Here is a 16,328-nt window from a genome sequence, read left to right on the forward strand (position 1 = left end):
CCTACTTTCAATTCTAAAGTGCTTATCATTCATAGATCTCAAAGCCCCGCAGGGCTAAGGGCTCATCAGGCTGACACAGTTAAGGCACATCAATTTCATAGCCAATGGTTAAGGATACAATTCTGTCACTGGCATCACAGATTCCAGGACTTGCTGGAACCTCTGAGACTTTTTCTGGGACTGGAGCAGAGGCCCCCGGGTCCAGGTCACCCCCTGCTGCAGGCCCAGCAGCAGGGCTAGAGCAGCTGCAGGCCCCGGCAGCCCTCTGTTTGCCCTAGGGTATTTTTAGTAAGAGTCAGGGACAGGTTGCAGGCTTCTGTGAATTTTTGTTTATTGCTTGCGACCTGTCCCTTTTACTAAAAATACCCATGACAGAACCTTAACCTTATCAATGGTATGCAAGGGAATGGTGTGGCCAGCATTACAACTGACCATCTTTGACTGTCCTAACCCAACGCATCATGGGAGGTTACTTACCTGTAACTGGAGGTTCTGCGAGACACATGATCCCTATTGTATTCCACTGAGGTTACGCGTATGTGCCCGGAGCTGGAGCTTTTCAAAGTACTAGTGTCTGTTGGTCCATCCATGAGCACTTGTATCACCTCGTGGTTTCGCCCAAGTCGATACAGTGCAGGTGGCCCAACCACGACTTCAGTTCCTTCTCCACCACAGATCTACCAGATCTGCAGCAGAGGGGGAGGGTGCAGTTGCAATACAGATAGGGACCACACATCTCAAAGAGCCTCCAGTTTCAAGTAAGTAACCTCCCCTTCTTGTTCTTCGAGTGATGTTCCCTATTGCATTCCACTGAGGGTGATCATCAAGCAGTACCTAGCTAGGAGGAGGGTGCGAGAAAGATGGCGGAACTGCGGAACAGAAGATCGCTGTGCCGAATGAGGCATCTGTTGGGATATGTAAGTGTTAAGTAAAGACCTGGGTAACCGCTAGCATGGTATTAGGGAGGAAGGCACAGGCAGGCACTGTCTCCTCACTTAATAGATAAAGTGCTATCCCTCTCCCTTCCCTTCTGCTTGTTAAGAATTGATAAGCGTTGCAGCTGCATAAGAAATGTGGGTGTCTAAAGAATACCCTTTGTGTAAAGAAGTGTTATCTCCCCCGTCCCTTCCTTTCCCAGCTGTAAACAGGAGCGGGTATAATTATATTCAGTATATAGCTATTACTATTCATTATATGGGCGTTCATATTATCAAATAAGGGTTTTGGGGGTGTTGTAAAAAATGTGGGCATTTACATATTAACAAATAAGAGCGTGATGTGATTAACTCAGTGCTTACTCAACAACTGGGTCGAGGGGAACAAGTACTGCAATAAAGACGCCGATCTACTCAATATGCCTCTGGGTCCTCCTGCTCATTCTCTATCATCATCCATTGCAGAATCATGCACTAGAGCATAATGAGAAGAAAAGGTGTGCACCAAACTCTACCTGCTTGTCTTACATTTGTCTGCAAGGGGCACATTGTGGAGCACGGTGGTAGTTGATGCTTTTGCTTTTGTAAAATGGACCCATATCCCACCTGGAGGAGACTGTCCTGATAATTGATAGCAGAGCGTGATGCACCTTGAGACCCACTTCAAGGCATTCTTGGTGGAGAGGGCCTGCCCTTTAATTCCCTCGACTATGGCAATAAATAATCTGAGACGTCCAGAAGGGCTTCATCCTTTGAAAATAAAAGGCCAAGGACCTAAGGACATTAAGGGAGTGAAGCAGTCATTCCTTATGTGAGGCGTGTGGTTTGGGGAAGAAGGCTAGCAAATGTATGGTTGCCTGAGATGAAAGCGGGAAACCACTTTTGATAAGGCAAAGTTTCTCTGCACTTGTATCTATCAAAGAGTGAAAGGGAGGTTTACCATCATGGCTCCCAGATGGCCAACCCTTTCTGAAGGGAGGATAGCAACCAGCAAAGTGACCTTCATGGAAAGAAGAAAAAGGAAGGAGGCGACCAGGGATTCATTAAAGGACTAGGTTGAGGTCTCACTGCAGAGTGATAGGCTGAATGGGCGGGTATTTACATACAAGGCCCTTCCAGAATTGGGCAGTCAAAGGGTGGGTAAAAACCAAATGTCCCTCTACCAGATGGTGGAAAGTGCTCATAGCCACCGCATGCACTCTGATGAAGCTGAGAACAAGTCCTGAGGCTTTCAGATAGAGGAAATAGTCTAAAAGCATCAGGATGGACACAGCTTCAGGGGCAAGACCTTTCCGTTTAGGCACATTTCACTTCTGGGTCCGTTAGCTTGGTAGAATCGTTTTGTGAAGTCCTTCCAGCTACTGGAGAGGACATCTCGTACTGCTGACGAATATTCTCATGCTAATGGAGGTGTCCGTCCAAGAACCAAGCGTGAAACATCTGTGGATCAGGGTGTCTGAGTCTGCCATTGTGTTGCGTGAGCAGTTCTGGAAACGTTGGCAAGGGAGTGGAGGATGATTCAACATGCAGAGAACCAGAGGAAATCAGAATTGTCAGGCCAGAATGGCGAGATCAGGATGGCCATCACCCTCTCCCACCGAAGTTTGCGAAGGACGTGTGGCACGAATGGTAGGGGAGGGAAGGCATAGCTGATACCGTCTGACCAGTCGACAACCAGGGCCTTGCCCTGTGAATGGGCACCGAATTCTCCCCTTGAGCGGTACTGAATGCACTTGGGGTCAGTGTGTGATGCAAAGCGCTCCCTGACTGGAGTTCCTCATTGACCAAAAATGCCCACAATTGCCGTATCATACAGTTCGCCATTTCTGGTTGGTTGCAAAGTTCCTGCTGAGTGCTTTGGCAATCACGTTTTGGGTGCCTGGTAGGTAGGACACTGACAAGAGGATACAGTGTGCAATGCACCAATTCCAGAAGTGCACTGCTTCCAAGCACAGTGCTGGGGATCTTGTGCCTCCTTGCTTATTTATGTAGTAAATCGTAGTGGTGTTGTCCAAGATGACGAGAATGGATGGACAGTAAAAATGCGTGGCATGACTTGCATACTGCCCAGAATTCCAGGAAGTTGATGTGCATCCTGGCTTCTTGAGCGACCCAAGTTCCTTGTGTCATGCGATCTCCCATGTGCGCTCCCCAGCTGTTATGATGGTTTCTCTCAGTGAGGATGGGAGGAAGGGCATTCTGGAGCAGACTTGGAGTGGGTCTTTCCACCATCAGAGAGAGATGACGACTTCCGGGGGGGATAGTGAGAACAGTGTCCAGGTGTTGGTGCATGGGGGAAATAGGCTCTTTGCAGCCACAGTTGTAGACAGCAGAAGCACAGGCAAGCGAAGACCATGACATACATGCACACTGCCATGTGGCCAAGGAAGGAAAGGCAAGTTCTGGCTGAGACTGAGGAGCTGGATGTCACTGAAGCGATCAGATGCAGTAGGCTCTGGAACCTGTCTTTTAGCACATAAGCATGTGCAAAGGTCAAGTTGATGCGTGCTCCAGTGAACTCCAGGAACTGTGTAGGGTGCAAAATCAATAGCTAGACATTCACACTCACCCCTAGGGAGAAAAGTAGTAGGAGTTGGGATGTTGATTCCCAAGCTTCCTTTCTGGATCATGCCACCAGCAGCCAGTCATCTAGGTAAGGGAAGACAAGGGACTCCTTGCTATTGGAGGTGAGCCGCTACCACAGAGAAAAAAAACTTTTGTGAAGACTCGTGGAACAGCAGTCAGTATGAACAGGAGGACCCTGTATTGGATGTGTCAAAGACCAGTGAACAATCTGCGGATTGAGTGAATGTTGACATGGAAGTAGGCGTCTTGCATATTGAGAGCTGTAAACCATGTCTTTTTCTAGCAAACTAATGATGGCTCATCACCATGAGGAACTTCAGCTTGCAGATGGAACTGTCTCCATCCACTTTCTTCTTGGGCAGCTAGATATATTTGGAATAGAACCACATGCCCTGAAAGGCTGTAGGGATTGCTTTTACTGCTCCTCTCTGCTGCAGGGAGTTCACCTCTAGGGTAAGAGTACTGTCATGAGAGTGAGCCCTGAAACAGGATACGGGCAAGGGATGTGGAGGAGGTAGTGTCAAACTAGATCATACAGCTGTGTCGAACAACATCCAGGACTCACTTGTCTGTTATTGCACTCCATGCTGGTAGAAAGATTTTGAGATGGCCCCAAAAGGGGATGGTTGGCAAGAGTATTGGGTGCAAAGTAGTTGATGGCTCTCTAGATGCACTCAAATATTACTTATGTGAAAACTGGGTGTGCTGCATGGAGGCCTGCATCAGCAGACCAGGCGAATGAGATCTGTGAACCTCCGGGTGCTCTTGTGGAGATTCTTAGGCACATTGGTGGTGGAACTGGAGAGTTCCACAGTGTTGTGCAGACAGCAAATTTTTCATTTTGGCGTATATATGACTATGGATCACAAGGCGGCTCTAGAGTCTCAGTGAATCATCTATCTCCTGATTAAAGAGGTGCAGTTCATCAAAAGGGAGGTCCTCAGTTGTGTTCTGTACTTCTCCAGGGAAGCCTGGAGGAATGTTGCCAGAATTGTACAGCCATTCTAGCCAATACCAATGCACGCAAGATATCTAGCAGTTGGTGCTGACTCTCCTGCACCTCCTCCAATGGGATCTGAAGAGCATTAGCAGCTCCTGAAATTGATGATAGTTGTCTGGGGGAGAGGAAGGCATCGACAACACATCTGGCGATGATGAGAGGAAACTCCTCTGGATCCATCAGTATGGTCAGAGCTGGGCTGATTGGCACATTAGGAGCCAGGGTTGGACTCACTGAACGACAGGGTGGTGATACAGGGGATTCCTCATGGGTTGAGCAAGATGGTTCTGAAGGTGAATACTGGGGCCACGAGCTCCAATAAGGTCAATTTGGTTGATCCTGCTGTTGCTGTAGCAGTGCCCATGGAACCAGTTACCAGTGGCTCCTGGGCTGAGGCAAAGGGGGATACTGCCATGGTGGTGTCAGAACCTTCCAATCCTTTTGGAAGAGAAGCAGCAGACCATGTGTAGTACCTGAATCCTCAGACTCAGAGGAACCAGAGTCCTGAAAGAATGGGGGTGTCAATGAACCAGGTTGTGTTGTAGCAGCATGACCAGAATGCAGGAGATCCAACATAGGAGAGGGGGCCTTTTTAGCAGGCAAATGGAATGGACCATGCGGAGACCTCATCCATTCTAGGACAAACAGATCATGAAGCCCAGGAGCACATCCGAGTCTCCCCAGCGTCAATGGCAGCTAAACCACAGACAGAACCAGGGCCAGCAAGGGGACCTGCCTCAAGACCAATGAATCATGCTGCATCAGCAGACCTGATGCAGGAGGGGTGCGTGCTTCAGGAACTGGGACCAGCAGATCCAGTGAACGATGTGTTTTCTTGTCGCTCTTGTGGGCCTTGAAATGTGGCGCTCCCCTGTGGCCAGAATTTGTGGATGGTGTAGCGTCTTTCTGGGATCTGGAGGAAGACTTACTGCCATGCTTATGTGCATGCTTCCGTGTTTCATAGCTAGGCCCCAGCGTGGGGTCCATAGAGCTGGTACCAGCGGAACCAGATTGGGACTCCAAGGTAGGAGGTACGCTCCAAGATGATATACAGGGAGGGAGCGGGGGAGGTTCCCTGACCAGGATCCAACTGCCGGCCCAGAGTGACCTCCATGATGAACTTCTTAAGGCATAGGGCCTTGCCTTCCCAGGTGCAGGCAGTGATGGAGTGGCAGATACTGCACCTGAACGCAACAGGGGCTTCTCCAAAGCAGTACAGACAGCATTGGTGCTCCTCACTGAGTGAAAACGAGTGAGGGCAGGAAGTGCAGACCTTGAATCCTGGCGTCTTCGGCATAAGCCGGTACTCCAGAAATGGGTGCTTGGTGGACAGGGGGTTGGTTTGGCAGGAAATCGCCGAAGCAGCACCCCAAAGTCCTTAATCGTATACAAATTACTACGAACACTAAACTACAAAAAAAAAAATCAGTAAAATCTTAACTACGTACAAGAATAAAAACAAAGTTTTTCTGGAAAGTCCATCACCAAGGACAAGAGAAAAGCAGAAGCTCAAGCCATGCAGTGGTAAGAAGGAATTGAAGACATGATCAGTCCACCCCGCCCTTTATCATCTCAGGCGAAAGCACAATGTGATACAAAGGCACATGCACCAATGGACGCTACTACTTCAAAAAGCTCCAGCTCTGGGCTCATGGAGCATGTGCGCAACCCTCAATGGAATACAATAGGGACCATCACTCGAAGAAAAAGGTACCATTTTGCACGTGGGTGAACTGGATGTGGCCTTTCAGTGTGAAATCAAGCAATACTCAGACCCACAACCTTCACTGTAGTTGAACATCTTAACCACTCAGCAATTGCAACTTGCACTATGGAACTGCAAAGTATTACTATAGCATATGCTTGGTCATGAAGGTTTATTTAGGGGTTTTTATTATATCCCCAGCATTTAACAGCTTATACATTTCTAAAGTAAATCCTTCATGGCTGATATTTTCCATGCTTACTCTCAGTCCAAAAGTGAGTGTTTTCCTCTTCTTTTTAATGTTTGAGTCAATTCTTTTAAGTCATTTTGAGGGTGAATTAAGTTATTCTTACACTGAGAAGAGTGAGGGGTTTTTTGCCCACAACTCTAAATGATTTACTATTCTGACTACAGTAGAACAAAAATTGCCAGGTGCTTCCTAAATATAAGTTTCATAATTTTTAAGCTGCTACAAGGTTTAATGACTCTGTTAAAAAAATCTCCACCTCAGTTGTAATCTGAATTTGTCTAGCTTCACTTCAATTTCCAGCCACTGGGTTTTAAACCTTCATCTAAAAAAGAGCCCTTTTTTATCAGATTTCTCCTCCCCACATAAGTATTTATAGACCATCATCAAGTCACCTCTTAACATTCTGTATGTGAAGATAAATAGATTAAGAATATGTCTATTCTACAAGTGCTACATTGGCATGGCTTTAGAATAGACATTTGCTACAGCAAAAGAAAGGGTTCCCCCATCATTGTAGTAAAATCCTTCCCTCGAAAGGCAGTAGTTAAATTGACAGATTAATTCTTCTATCAATCTAACAGGGTCTAGATTCTATACTAGTGTCTAAACAGGGAATTTTTCACATCCCTGAGCAACGTTGCTAGGTTGACCTAAATTTTAGGTCTGTAGACCAGGCCTCAGTTTCAGTAATCCTACTGTAATCCAGGCCTCAAATAATTCTTGTAGCTCTTTTCTGGATTCTTTATGAATTGTCAACATCTTTTTTGAAATATGAACACCAGATTGGGACATAATATCCTAGTAATGGTCTCACTAATGCTGTATACATAGCCATAAAAAGGTGTTATTACCAATTTGATATTCTACTACTTATAAGGGAATTGCATTTATTTTCTTAGCCACCACACTGGGACCTCAAATTCGGCTGGGTTACCAGCCATGAAACCCAAGTCCTTTTCTTAGTCACTTCTTTCCAAAATACAAGGTACAACCCCAGCCCATAAACAGCCCAGAATCTAAGATGAGAAAGAACATATGAAGAGGGTGTGGTGGAAAAGCTATGGGGGGAAAATAGAGAAAATCACTTTTTAAAATAAAGCATCAGTGACTCCCCCTGGCATCCCAGACAGCCAGTATTAGTAGCATACATGGGGGAGAAATGTGAAGGAAAGAATACTGGCCTTACAATCTAGCCCAGGGAAAGCACTCTGTGCATAAAGGAACAGCGTAAGAGAATGTGAAGACATTTCCACGAGCACTGGACATATCTGTGGCTGAGGCTATGTCACTGGAAGAGAAGAGGACAACATGATAAGAATCAGAGTTGGTAAGTAAGGAGAAGATGAGTTGTGAAGAGCCTTGCAGGCAAGGACAAGAAAGCTGAGCTTGATATGGTGGGAAACAGGAAACCAAGGGAGGGACTTAAGGGGTAAGGATTGGCACCACAACAGGCAAGAAAGATGAATTTCACAGCCATGGTTGTAAACAATGGAGGTGATGCCAAGGAGACCAAGGAACAGGAGATTGTAGTAACCATGATACAAGATGATGAGACAAGAAGTTCCAGTGGTATGGACAGAAAGAAATGGTCAGCTATTATAAATGCTACTGAGTAAAAATTGGCAAGATTTGTACATGGCTTGGATCTGGGGTAGGAATAAATCAAGGATGTATCAAGGTTACAGAGCTGAAAGAAAAGGTGCATGGTTGTGACTTCAATAGTGACATCAGGAGGATGGGAAAAGAGATAGGAAAGATAAGGTAATAAGAAAGGTATTAAAAATGAATATTAACAGTCACTCATAATAAGAATTTCATTAAATGGCAGCACTTTTAAAACTAATAAAAAGAAATACTTTTTAAAAAAAATCTGAAACTCACTGCCACAATATTACTGAGACCAAGAGATCAGAATTTAAATAAAAGGATTAGACACTTGTATGGACTATGAGAATATCTACTATTACAATAGTTATATATTTTTTCAAATGGGGATTTAAAATCTGATGCTTTGGGGCATAAGCCAATCATTAACTGGCAGAGTTAGGAAGAAACTTCCACAAAGGTCAGGTTATTCCCTTTCCAGGGGTTTGAAAGTCTCAGAAATTATGGAAGAAGTTTTAATTCAATTAAGCAATCCCTATTCATTCCAGTTTAATGTTCAGTGAAAGTTTGAAGATGACACAAAAACTGGGGGAGTGTTAAATAATGAAGAGGACAGGTCACTGATCTACATCACTTGGTGAACTAAGCACAAAAACAATATGCATTTTAATATGGCTCATTGTAAATGTATGTATTTGGGAACAAAGAACGTAGGCCATACTTACAGGAGGGGGCCTCTATCCTGGGAAGCAGTGTCACGCTGAAAAAGACTTTAGGTTTGTGGCAGATAATCAGCTGAACATGAGTTTTTTTCTCCTGTTGATAATAGCTCATCTTAACTAATTAGCCTCTCACAGTTTGTATGGCAACTTCCACCTTCTCTGTATGTATGTGTATATATAGCTCTTCTTATATATTCCATGTTCCATTCTATGCATCCAATGAAGTGGGCTCTAGCCCACGAAAGCTTATGCTCTAACAAATTTGTTAGTCTCTAAGGTGCCACAAGCGCTCCTGTTTTTTTTGAGCTCCCAGTGTGATGTTGTGGCCAAAAGAGCTAAAGCAATCCTAGGATACATAAATGGCAAACTTGAGAAGGAGTAGGGAGGTTATTTTATCTCTGTATTTGGCACTGGTGGGACCACTGCTGGAGTACTGTGTCCAGTTTTGGTGCCCACAATTCAAGAAGGATGTTGATAAATTGGAAAACGTTCACAGAAGAGCCATGAGAACGATTAAAGGCTAAGAAAACATTCTTTATAGTGATACAATGAAAGAGCTCCATTTATTTAGCTTAACAAAGAGACGGCTAAGGGGTCACTTGATCACAAACTATAAGTATCTACATGGGGAACAACTACATTCCATATCCAAGTAGGAGGAAGGAGAAAGCTAGGATTCTTACCAGGATGTTATCTTTGGACCTTGTTTGGGAACTCCCTATTTCACATAAGCCTCTGGCTAGTAGGTGTTTTATAAATATGCATGTTCAACCACCATTCTCTATGTGCTGGAAGAGAGAACATGTAAGCCTGCCTTTTCCCTTCAGATGCTCCCAGCTGAGGTATTCACAACTCTAACACCAGAGTCCTAGTGTGTGGGCGGGATGGTCTCACTAATCTACCTCTCGTCCATCATCCACATTTGAAATTCTCTCCTCATCATGATTACTCTAGCACTTTCCTCAAGCAGCAACAGAATTCTGCTGCCCACAAGAGTCTAAATGGCAAAATTGAAATTAACCAATCTTGTAAATTTCAGTATATTGGGAGTAGCAACAAAACTGTCAATAAGTTTTTGTATCTTAGTATTGATATCAATTTCATTTGTACAGTATATCTATTTGGGGAAAAGTATCAGTATGCTATTTTAAAAATCACCAGGTGACCAATGTGAATCAAGTTTATTAATACGGTACAGGAAAAAGGTTCTATGAGATACCAGTCTCCAAAGAGCACTCCTGTACAGCCATGTTACATTCACCTTATGCAGAAGGTGTGCTCCCCCAGTCACATCCCTAAAGCCATCTTTTTAAACCCTACTTATTCACCTGTTAAAGGTACTATATAAGTCACCTGAAACAGGATTTAATTAATTAGAGTTTACCTTGTTTGTTTCTGGTACCGTGCTGTACCCTTTATCTTTTCTTCTGAAACCATGTATTCCAGGTCATGATGCACCCTTATCTTTGTTCTGAGCAAATGCATTCCAGGTACTAAGCACCTCCTAGGTTCCTATGGGTAATTCCTGTTACCATGAAGAAATAATCACGTCCTATACTTAGTTTTCCTAGCTACTCCAGCCAAGGTTTACTTCAGCATAAATTATAAGGACAGCATTATAACAAAGGTACAAGCCAATCTGAGCTACATAACTGCTATACTACCTCTTAATAATATGTATGTTTAAATGCCAGACACATATATCGTGGATAGTATTATCAGCATAATATATAGGTATGCTAGCTAGGATATATCAGTCAACAAGCCCAAGCAGAATAAGTCAAAACAGAACATGGTATGATTTTTTTTCAGCTTCACTTAATTTTGTGTGAATGACTGCTGAAGTCCTGAATTATGATATGATGCTCTCTTCAGACCTATTTTTTTTTTGTTTATAACAATAATGCTCAAGAAGCCACTACCCAATCTTTTCTGAATAAGTACTTAGCATGAAGTACTATAAAGGCATACCCCGTTTTGTGAAACCAGGGCTTTAGAACTGTGCTCCGGCTCCGCTACAGCTCCAGGCAAAAGCCTGCAGCTCCACTGCTCCGCGCTCCAGCTCCGGGCTCCGCTCCAAAGCCCTGTGTGAAACCTTAAAAATTTAGCTCAAATTAGCTTAAAAAGTTCTACCCACTAAGTTTGCCAATTTACCACAATATTACTATTTGAACATTTTATGTCAATTAGAGTTCGTACTCATTTTGTACTTATTCAGCCTCTCACAATAATCAGGCTTTTTTAGAAGTTTGTTTTACAATCATAATAAATTTCAGATTTAGTCCCTGATATTATATGCTGAGGAAAATGCAACAATTTTGACCACACTGTCATCCTAATATCTATCTAAATACATTGAATTTTTTAAACATGTCCAAAAGATGACTTTCCTTAAACTTACTGTCTTATCCTCCTGTTTCTGCAGCCATATTACCGTCACAGTTAAACGAGTTTCTTCCATTTTCAACACTACTAGTTTGAGAGTAATTCTTTGCACTTAACACAAGTACCACTGTGACCAGTAATCTCTCTCAAACGAGAAATTTTTTTTATAACCACCATTTCTCATTTTCAGTATTACTACTTTGTTAAATACACTTGGTCCGTTTTTCTAGATGCTTCTACTTTTGCAGAGTTTAAGACCAACTTGTTCTTATGTCAAGAAATGAATATCCACTCCGCACTCCATTTGAATAATGCATCAGAATATATGTATGGCTCTGACACATGCTGCAGTAGCACCACCATTAAATACCATATTTTATAGAATTAGAACAACACTGAGTGGTGACATATTAAGTCAAAATGATGTAGGTGGTCTACTTTAAGAGATCAAATTTACTTTTACATAAATCCAAATTTTGACACTTCATGGCTAAAGTGGGAGAGTGTGTGTGTGTGTGTGTGTGGGGGGGTATTAGACCTCTGGAAGTATCAAGAATTTTTAAAATTGTCTTACTTGTGAGACAGTTTTCAGGGAACCAGAAATTTGAGGATTCTCAGTAACTGAACACCAAGTAAATAAAGGGAGTCACTAGACCTACCTTGTTCTTTATAAGCATGAAGATACCTAGGGCAGTTTGTATGATCTACTGACAATTAACAAGCTGCAACCTAAAGATGCAACACCTCACAAAACACCTTTTTCAACAACAAAAAACAGATTCAGGCTACAACTAAACAGCCCTGTCTGCTGGCATCTTCAGAGGGTTCACTATGGAGTGAGAACAAGAAGCTTGACCCGAGGCCAAGCATAATTGTAGGGAGATTTTTCTGGGTGCTGCACCTGGCAAATATGAAGCCTGTCACTGCCTGAAGGAGAAGGTGGGGCCGTTTCCCTGGTTTCTATATGAACAATAAAACAGGGGAGGGATCGGGATCTGCTCATCGTCCTCTTCCCGGGGCCGGCCAAGTGCCCTGCAATACCAGGCCCCTCATTGTCCTGGGCACACGGGACTCGCCCGCCCACCCGGGCCCGTCACCAGAGCCGCAGGAGCGAGCTGCCCAGGGTGGCCCCGTAGGGCCATGCCCGAACCAGAGTTCGGGGACACAGGAAGAGTCAGCGCCGCCGACTAACGCTGCCACTGCCCAGCCCCCGTCTTCCCGCTGCGCTGCCCTCCCGGGCCCGCGGGCAGTGGGCGCCCCCAGCGGAGGCCGACTGCGGGGCCGGGCCAGGCCGCCCCGGTTACCACCAGGGAGCCTGTCTCCCAGAGCGGCCCCTCCCTGCCTCTCACAGCCCCGGGGGTGGGCAGCCGCCTGCTCCGCTCACCCTAGGGCCCAGCGCCAGCGCCACCCCCGCCCCGGCCCGGCCCCTCCCTCACCAGGTGTCGCCCTTGCGCAGGGCGGTTTTGAGCAGCGCCGCTACGTCCGAGCGCTGGGTCTCCAGATCCGCCGCGCCTCCCTCCGCCATCTTCTTCCCCCGGCGGCAGCGGCGGCGGTGGCGGCAGCAGGGGCAGGAGCGGGCCGCGCTGCATGCTGGGAGTGACGCCAACCGGGGAGACGCCCTCCCCTCGCCATCACAACCCGAAAGCGGAGAAAGAGGGGAAACCGCCCGCCAGCTGGCGGCGCGGGCGCCGCTGCTGCCCCCTAGCGGGCGGGAGGACTCTCCGCTCCGCGTATGCCTTTGGGGGAGCTTGCCGCTGGCCCCACCTCGGGGACTCCCGCACCGCCTCGGCCTGGCGCTGGCTCCTGCCCCTCGGGGCTCGGGATCTGCTGCCGCCCAGCGCCCCGCCCCTGTGTGGGGGCCCGTCCCTGGGGCGCAGGGGGGCCGGGCGAGGCACCCAGCGAGTCCCTGGGCTGGAGAAGGCAGGCGGGCAGCGCGCTGTGGCTGCAAAACCAAGCCCCTACCCAGCCCTCGGCAAGCCCAAAGGGAGAACAGCTCTAAAGGGCAGGGAGGGGAGAGCTGGCTGCCGCCCTAAAGCATACACGGCTACCCCGGGGATAAAGCCACCAGGCATTGTCACAACCCAGGTGGGTGAGGCAATATCTTTTATTGGACCCATTTCTGTTGGCCACAGACCAGCTGTCAGGCTGCACAGAGCTCTTCTTCGGCTCTGGGAAAGGTACTCCAAGTGTCACAGCTAAGGTCTGAACACCTTTCCCAGGCCTGTGTGGCTTGAAAGCTTGTTTCTCTCACCAACAGAAGTGGGTCCAATAAAAGATATTACCTCACCCACCTTGTCTCTCTAATAGCCTGGGGCTTAGATGGCTACAACAACACTGTGTACAACAAAGGAATTTTAAAGTCGGAAGAGATTTTCAGTGGGACTTGACATAGTCGTGCTTGGGAGATGTGTTGAAACTGGTAGCTGTTTGCCTGCTTGGTGTGCACATCAGAGTGTCTCCAAAGCATGGGCGGCAGGTATCCTGGCCATGGGAGGCTGTGCCTCCCCAAACAGCCTGGGTGGCACCACCCACATTCTGCCCCCAGAAGGCCCCCTCCTGCAGTTCCTGATGCTCTGCCCTGGCCCAGGCTGGCTGGGGTGGAGTTGGCAAGGTTACCACGTGGACTCTGGGCAGCTGGCACTGGGGCCGCGCTGTCTGCCCAGCATTCAGACTGTGCCACCTGGCACTGCAGGGCTGGGGGTGCTGCAACCATTCTACCCGGGGCTGGGAGCACTCCAGCCATGCCACCTGGCTGCCCAGTGCTGGGGGGGCTGCGGTGGGGGTGCTCTGGGCTCCTGTGGAGGAGAGGGAGGGTCGGGGCCTCAAGCAGAAGAGGAGGGGCCAGGAGAATGCAGATAATTGAGTATACAAGAACAGACTTCAGAAGAACAGCCGTGTTAGTCTGTATTCGCAAAAAGAAAAGGAGTACTTGTGGCACCTTAGAGACTAACCAATTTTGCTGAGGAGAGAACTGAAAAAAATTCAAAGGAAAGCCAGTAATAAATGTACAGAAAGGAAATACACATTTTTTTGGCCAACATATCAGAAGCCTAATGGAATTGAGATAAGAATAAGAAAGATATCAGGACAGTCGTTGGCTGCTGCTATGGCCCTCCAGAATAGCTAGAGTATGTTTTGGTGATCAGCTGTTTTTTTAATTATCTATTTACTGGAATAAATGGGGGAAAGGGAAGGAGGAGCAGCTGTTTCAATAAACAGCAAGATTGTCTTTGTACATAGCTTGTTGCTCAAGGCTATTCTGGAACTAATATAAATGACCAATTCAGCTGAAGTTGAGGAGCATGAGAGCTAGTGATTGTAGTGATGCTGCACAAAAGCTCATTTTTGACTTCTTGTAAGGGGATCAAGTTGACTGGTGTAATAATACTAAAGAAAGCAATCTCCACCTTCCTATCTAGTGCAGTGTTGAACAGTTAGTCATGGTAGTGATGAGGCATTTGATCCACTAATGAGTGGATTTGGAACTCTGTCTCAGCTGGAAATTTAGGGAGACTGCAAATGAAACTTTAATCTTTTGCACCTACATGCAATAGAGAGGTTGGCTTTTTACAAGCCTGTTCTTCAACAGAGTTATTGAGGTTACTTTATTTAATACTTGTAATATAATATTTTAAAAGTGTTTTCCATAAAGATGTCAATACTTAGCCCTTACATGATACTCTGTATCTTAAATGCTTTATGAATGTGAAGTAATAACAGTATAAAGTAATAAACCTCAGAAATTTAAACCTAAGTAATTCTCTGCCATGTGAAAGATGTTATGATTGTATTATAGATTTAAGAAATAAGAAGGGATAATAGTGAAGGAAAAAAATTCTGACAAATCAAAAGAGCCTTCCTTCTGACAACTCACTATCTAATAGATGTACAAGCTTACGCATGGGTGTAAACCCCTTCCCAGCAGTCACCACTGGCTCTTCTTTCAGGTAGTTGCACAGGTAACAGACTCAGAGGGCCACAGCCCAACTTGGGTTCAGGTGATCCAGTGGCACCAGGGCCAGGAAGGGGGTGTAGTGGGTCAGGTCACCACGAGGAATACCTTCACCTGCATGCCGTGGCGAGAGCCAATGGGCAAGAGCAGGGTCAGCCCTATGGGATGGGAGCCATTGCAGACCGAGTGCTCTTCAATCAACAATCCCTAAAGGCCTCCCATCCCCAGAGACAGGACCTCAGTCTTCCTGTCAGCATGGTCCCCACACTTTAAATGGTGCTCCGCAGGCCCTGGGAGTTGGGAGCCTGAATCCAGGAAGCCCTGCATGATCCTGAGAAAAGAGTCAGACTACAAGTTGAGGAGAGGAACAAAGTTTCCATGGACTTCGATGGAGAAAATGGTAGGATTTACAAGGAACATTTTTTGGAGGATGTCACAAAGGTAGAGTACAGGAAAGAGTAGAGTCAGCCTTCTACTTAGCATTTATGCTTGGGGAACCCCTCTCCATACTGGCTGGGCTGAGGTACAGTGCTAAGCAAAAGTAAATGTTACTCAGCGCAAACGTAAAGTACTTTGTTGTAATGCAGTTTGCTGGTTTTCTTATATAAAGTACTTCAGTGAGCTCTGTGAGTGATTGAATTAACTAATTTTAATTACAAAAAAAAGAGAAAAACCCTTTCAGAGGCCAGAGGATCTTAATTATCTTTTTTTTTTTTAATGTGAGCTGTCTGATTCTATAAAAAATTAGAATGTAGAGACTGCTAGTCAAGAGTACCAGTTTTAAAAACTGATGTCTATGCCCCTGGGTACTCAGGTCTGTCTTGCCACTTAAATGAGCATATCTCTGTGACAAATGGCTCTTTATACCAAGAATCATAGCAATATTCAGGTTACTCCTGATCCCAAGGATCAGTCACCCCAAGTCAATTGCGCTTTGGGTCTCACACGAATAATAATGCTTGCAGCCAATCCTATACTAAGCTATATGAAGATTTATTAAATAGGAAAAGGAAATTAGAGACTTGTATATAAGGTTAAAGCAAGCAAACAGACATATGAATGAGTTACAGTCTTAAGTTAGAAACAGAAAGGAGCATAAACTTTGGCAAGTCAAATGTAAAAGGATAATTAGACAGGCCAAAAAAGAATGTGAAGAGCAACTAGCAAAAGACACAAAAGCTAATAGCA

At 45.7% G+C, this 16,328-nt stretch overlaps 1 protein-coding gene across 7 annotated transcripts in view; it reads right to left on the bottom strand.

Annotated features, from left to right (window-relative positions):
* The window catches only part of USP15 (ubiquitin specific peptidase 15), a 138,573-nt gene extending 125,774 nt beyond the window's left edge, over positions 1 to 12,799 (bottom strand). For 3 of the 7 annotated variants that reach the window (XR_007354603.2, XR_007354604.2, XM_048835947.2), the window contains exon 1: positions 12,625 to 12,798. Coding sequence is in view for 4 of the 7 variants with exons in the window: in XM_048835947.2 (XP_048691904.1) it covers positions 12,625 to 12,713 (89 nt within the window). In the remaining 3 variants the exon portion in view is untranslated. Of the gene's footprint in view, positions 1 to 12,624 lie in introns of all 7 variants that reach the window. The other 4 variants (XR_007354602.2, XM_048835944.2, XM_048835942.1 and 1 more) reach the window with 2 other exon arrangements.
* Between the last annotated feature and the right edge of the window lie 3,529 nt (positions 12,800 to 16,328).

This window comes from Caretta caretta, chromosome 1 (genome assembly GCF_965140235.1).
Source record: "Caretta caretta isolate rCarCar2 chromosome 1, rCarCar1.hap1, whole genome shotgun sequence".
Classification (NCBI taxonomy): Eukaryota; Metazoa; Chordata; order Testudines; family Cheloniidae; genus Caretta; species Caretta caretta.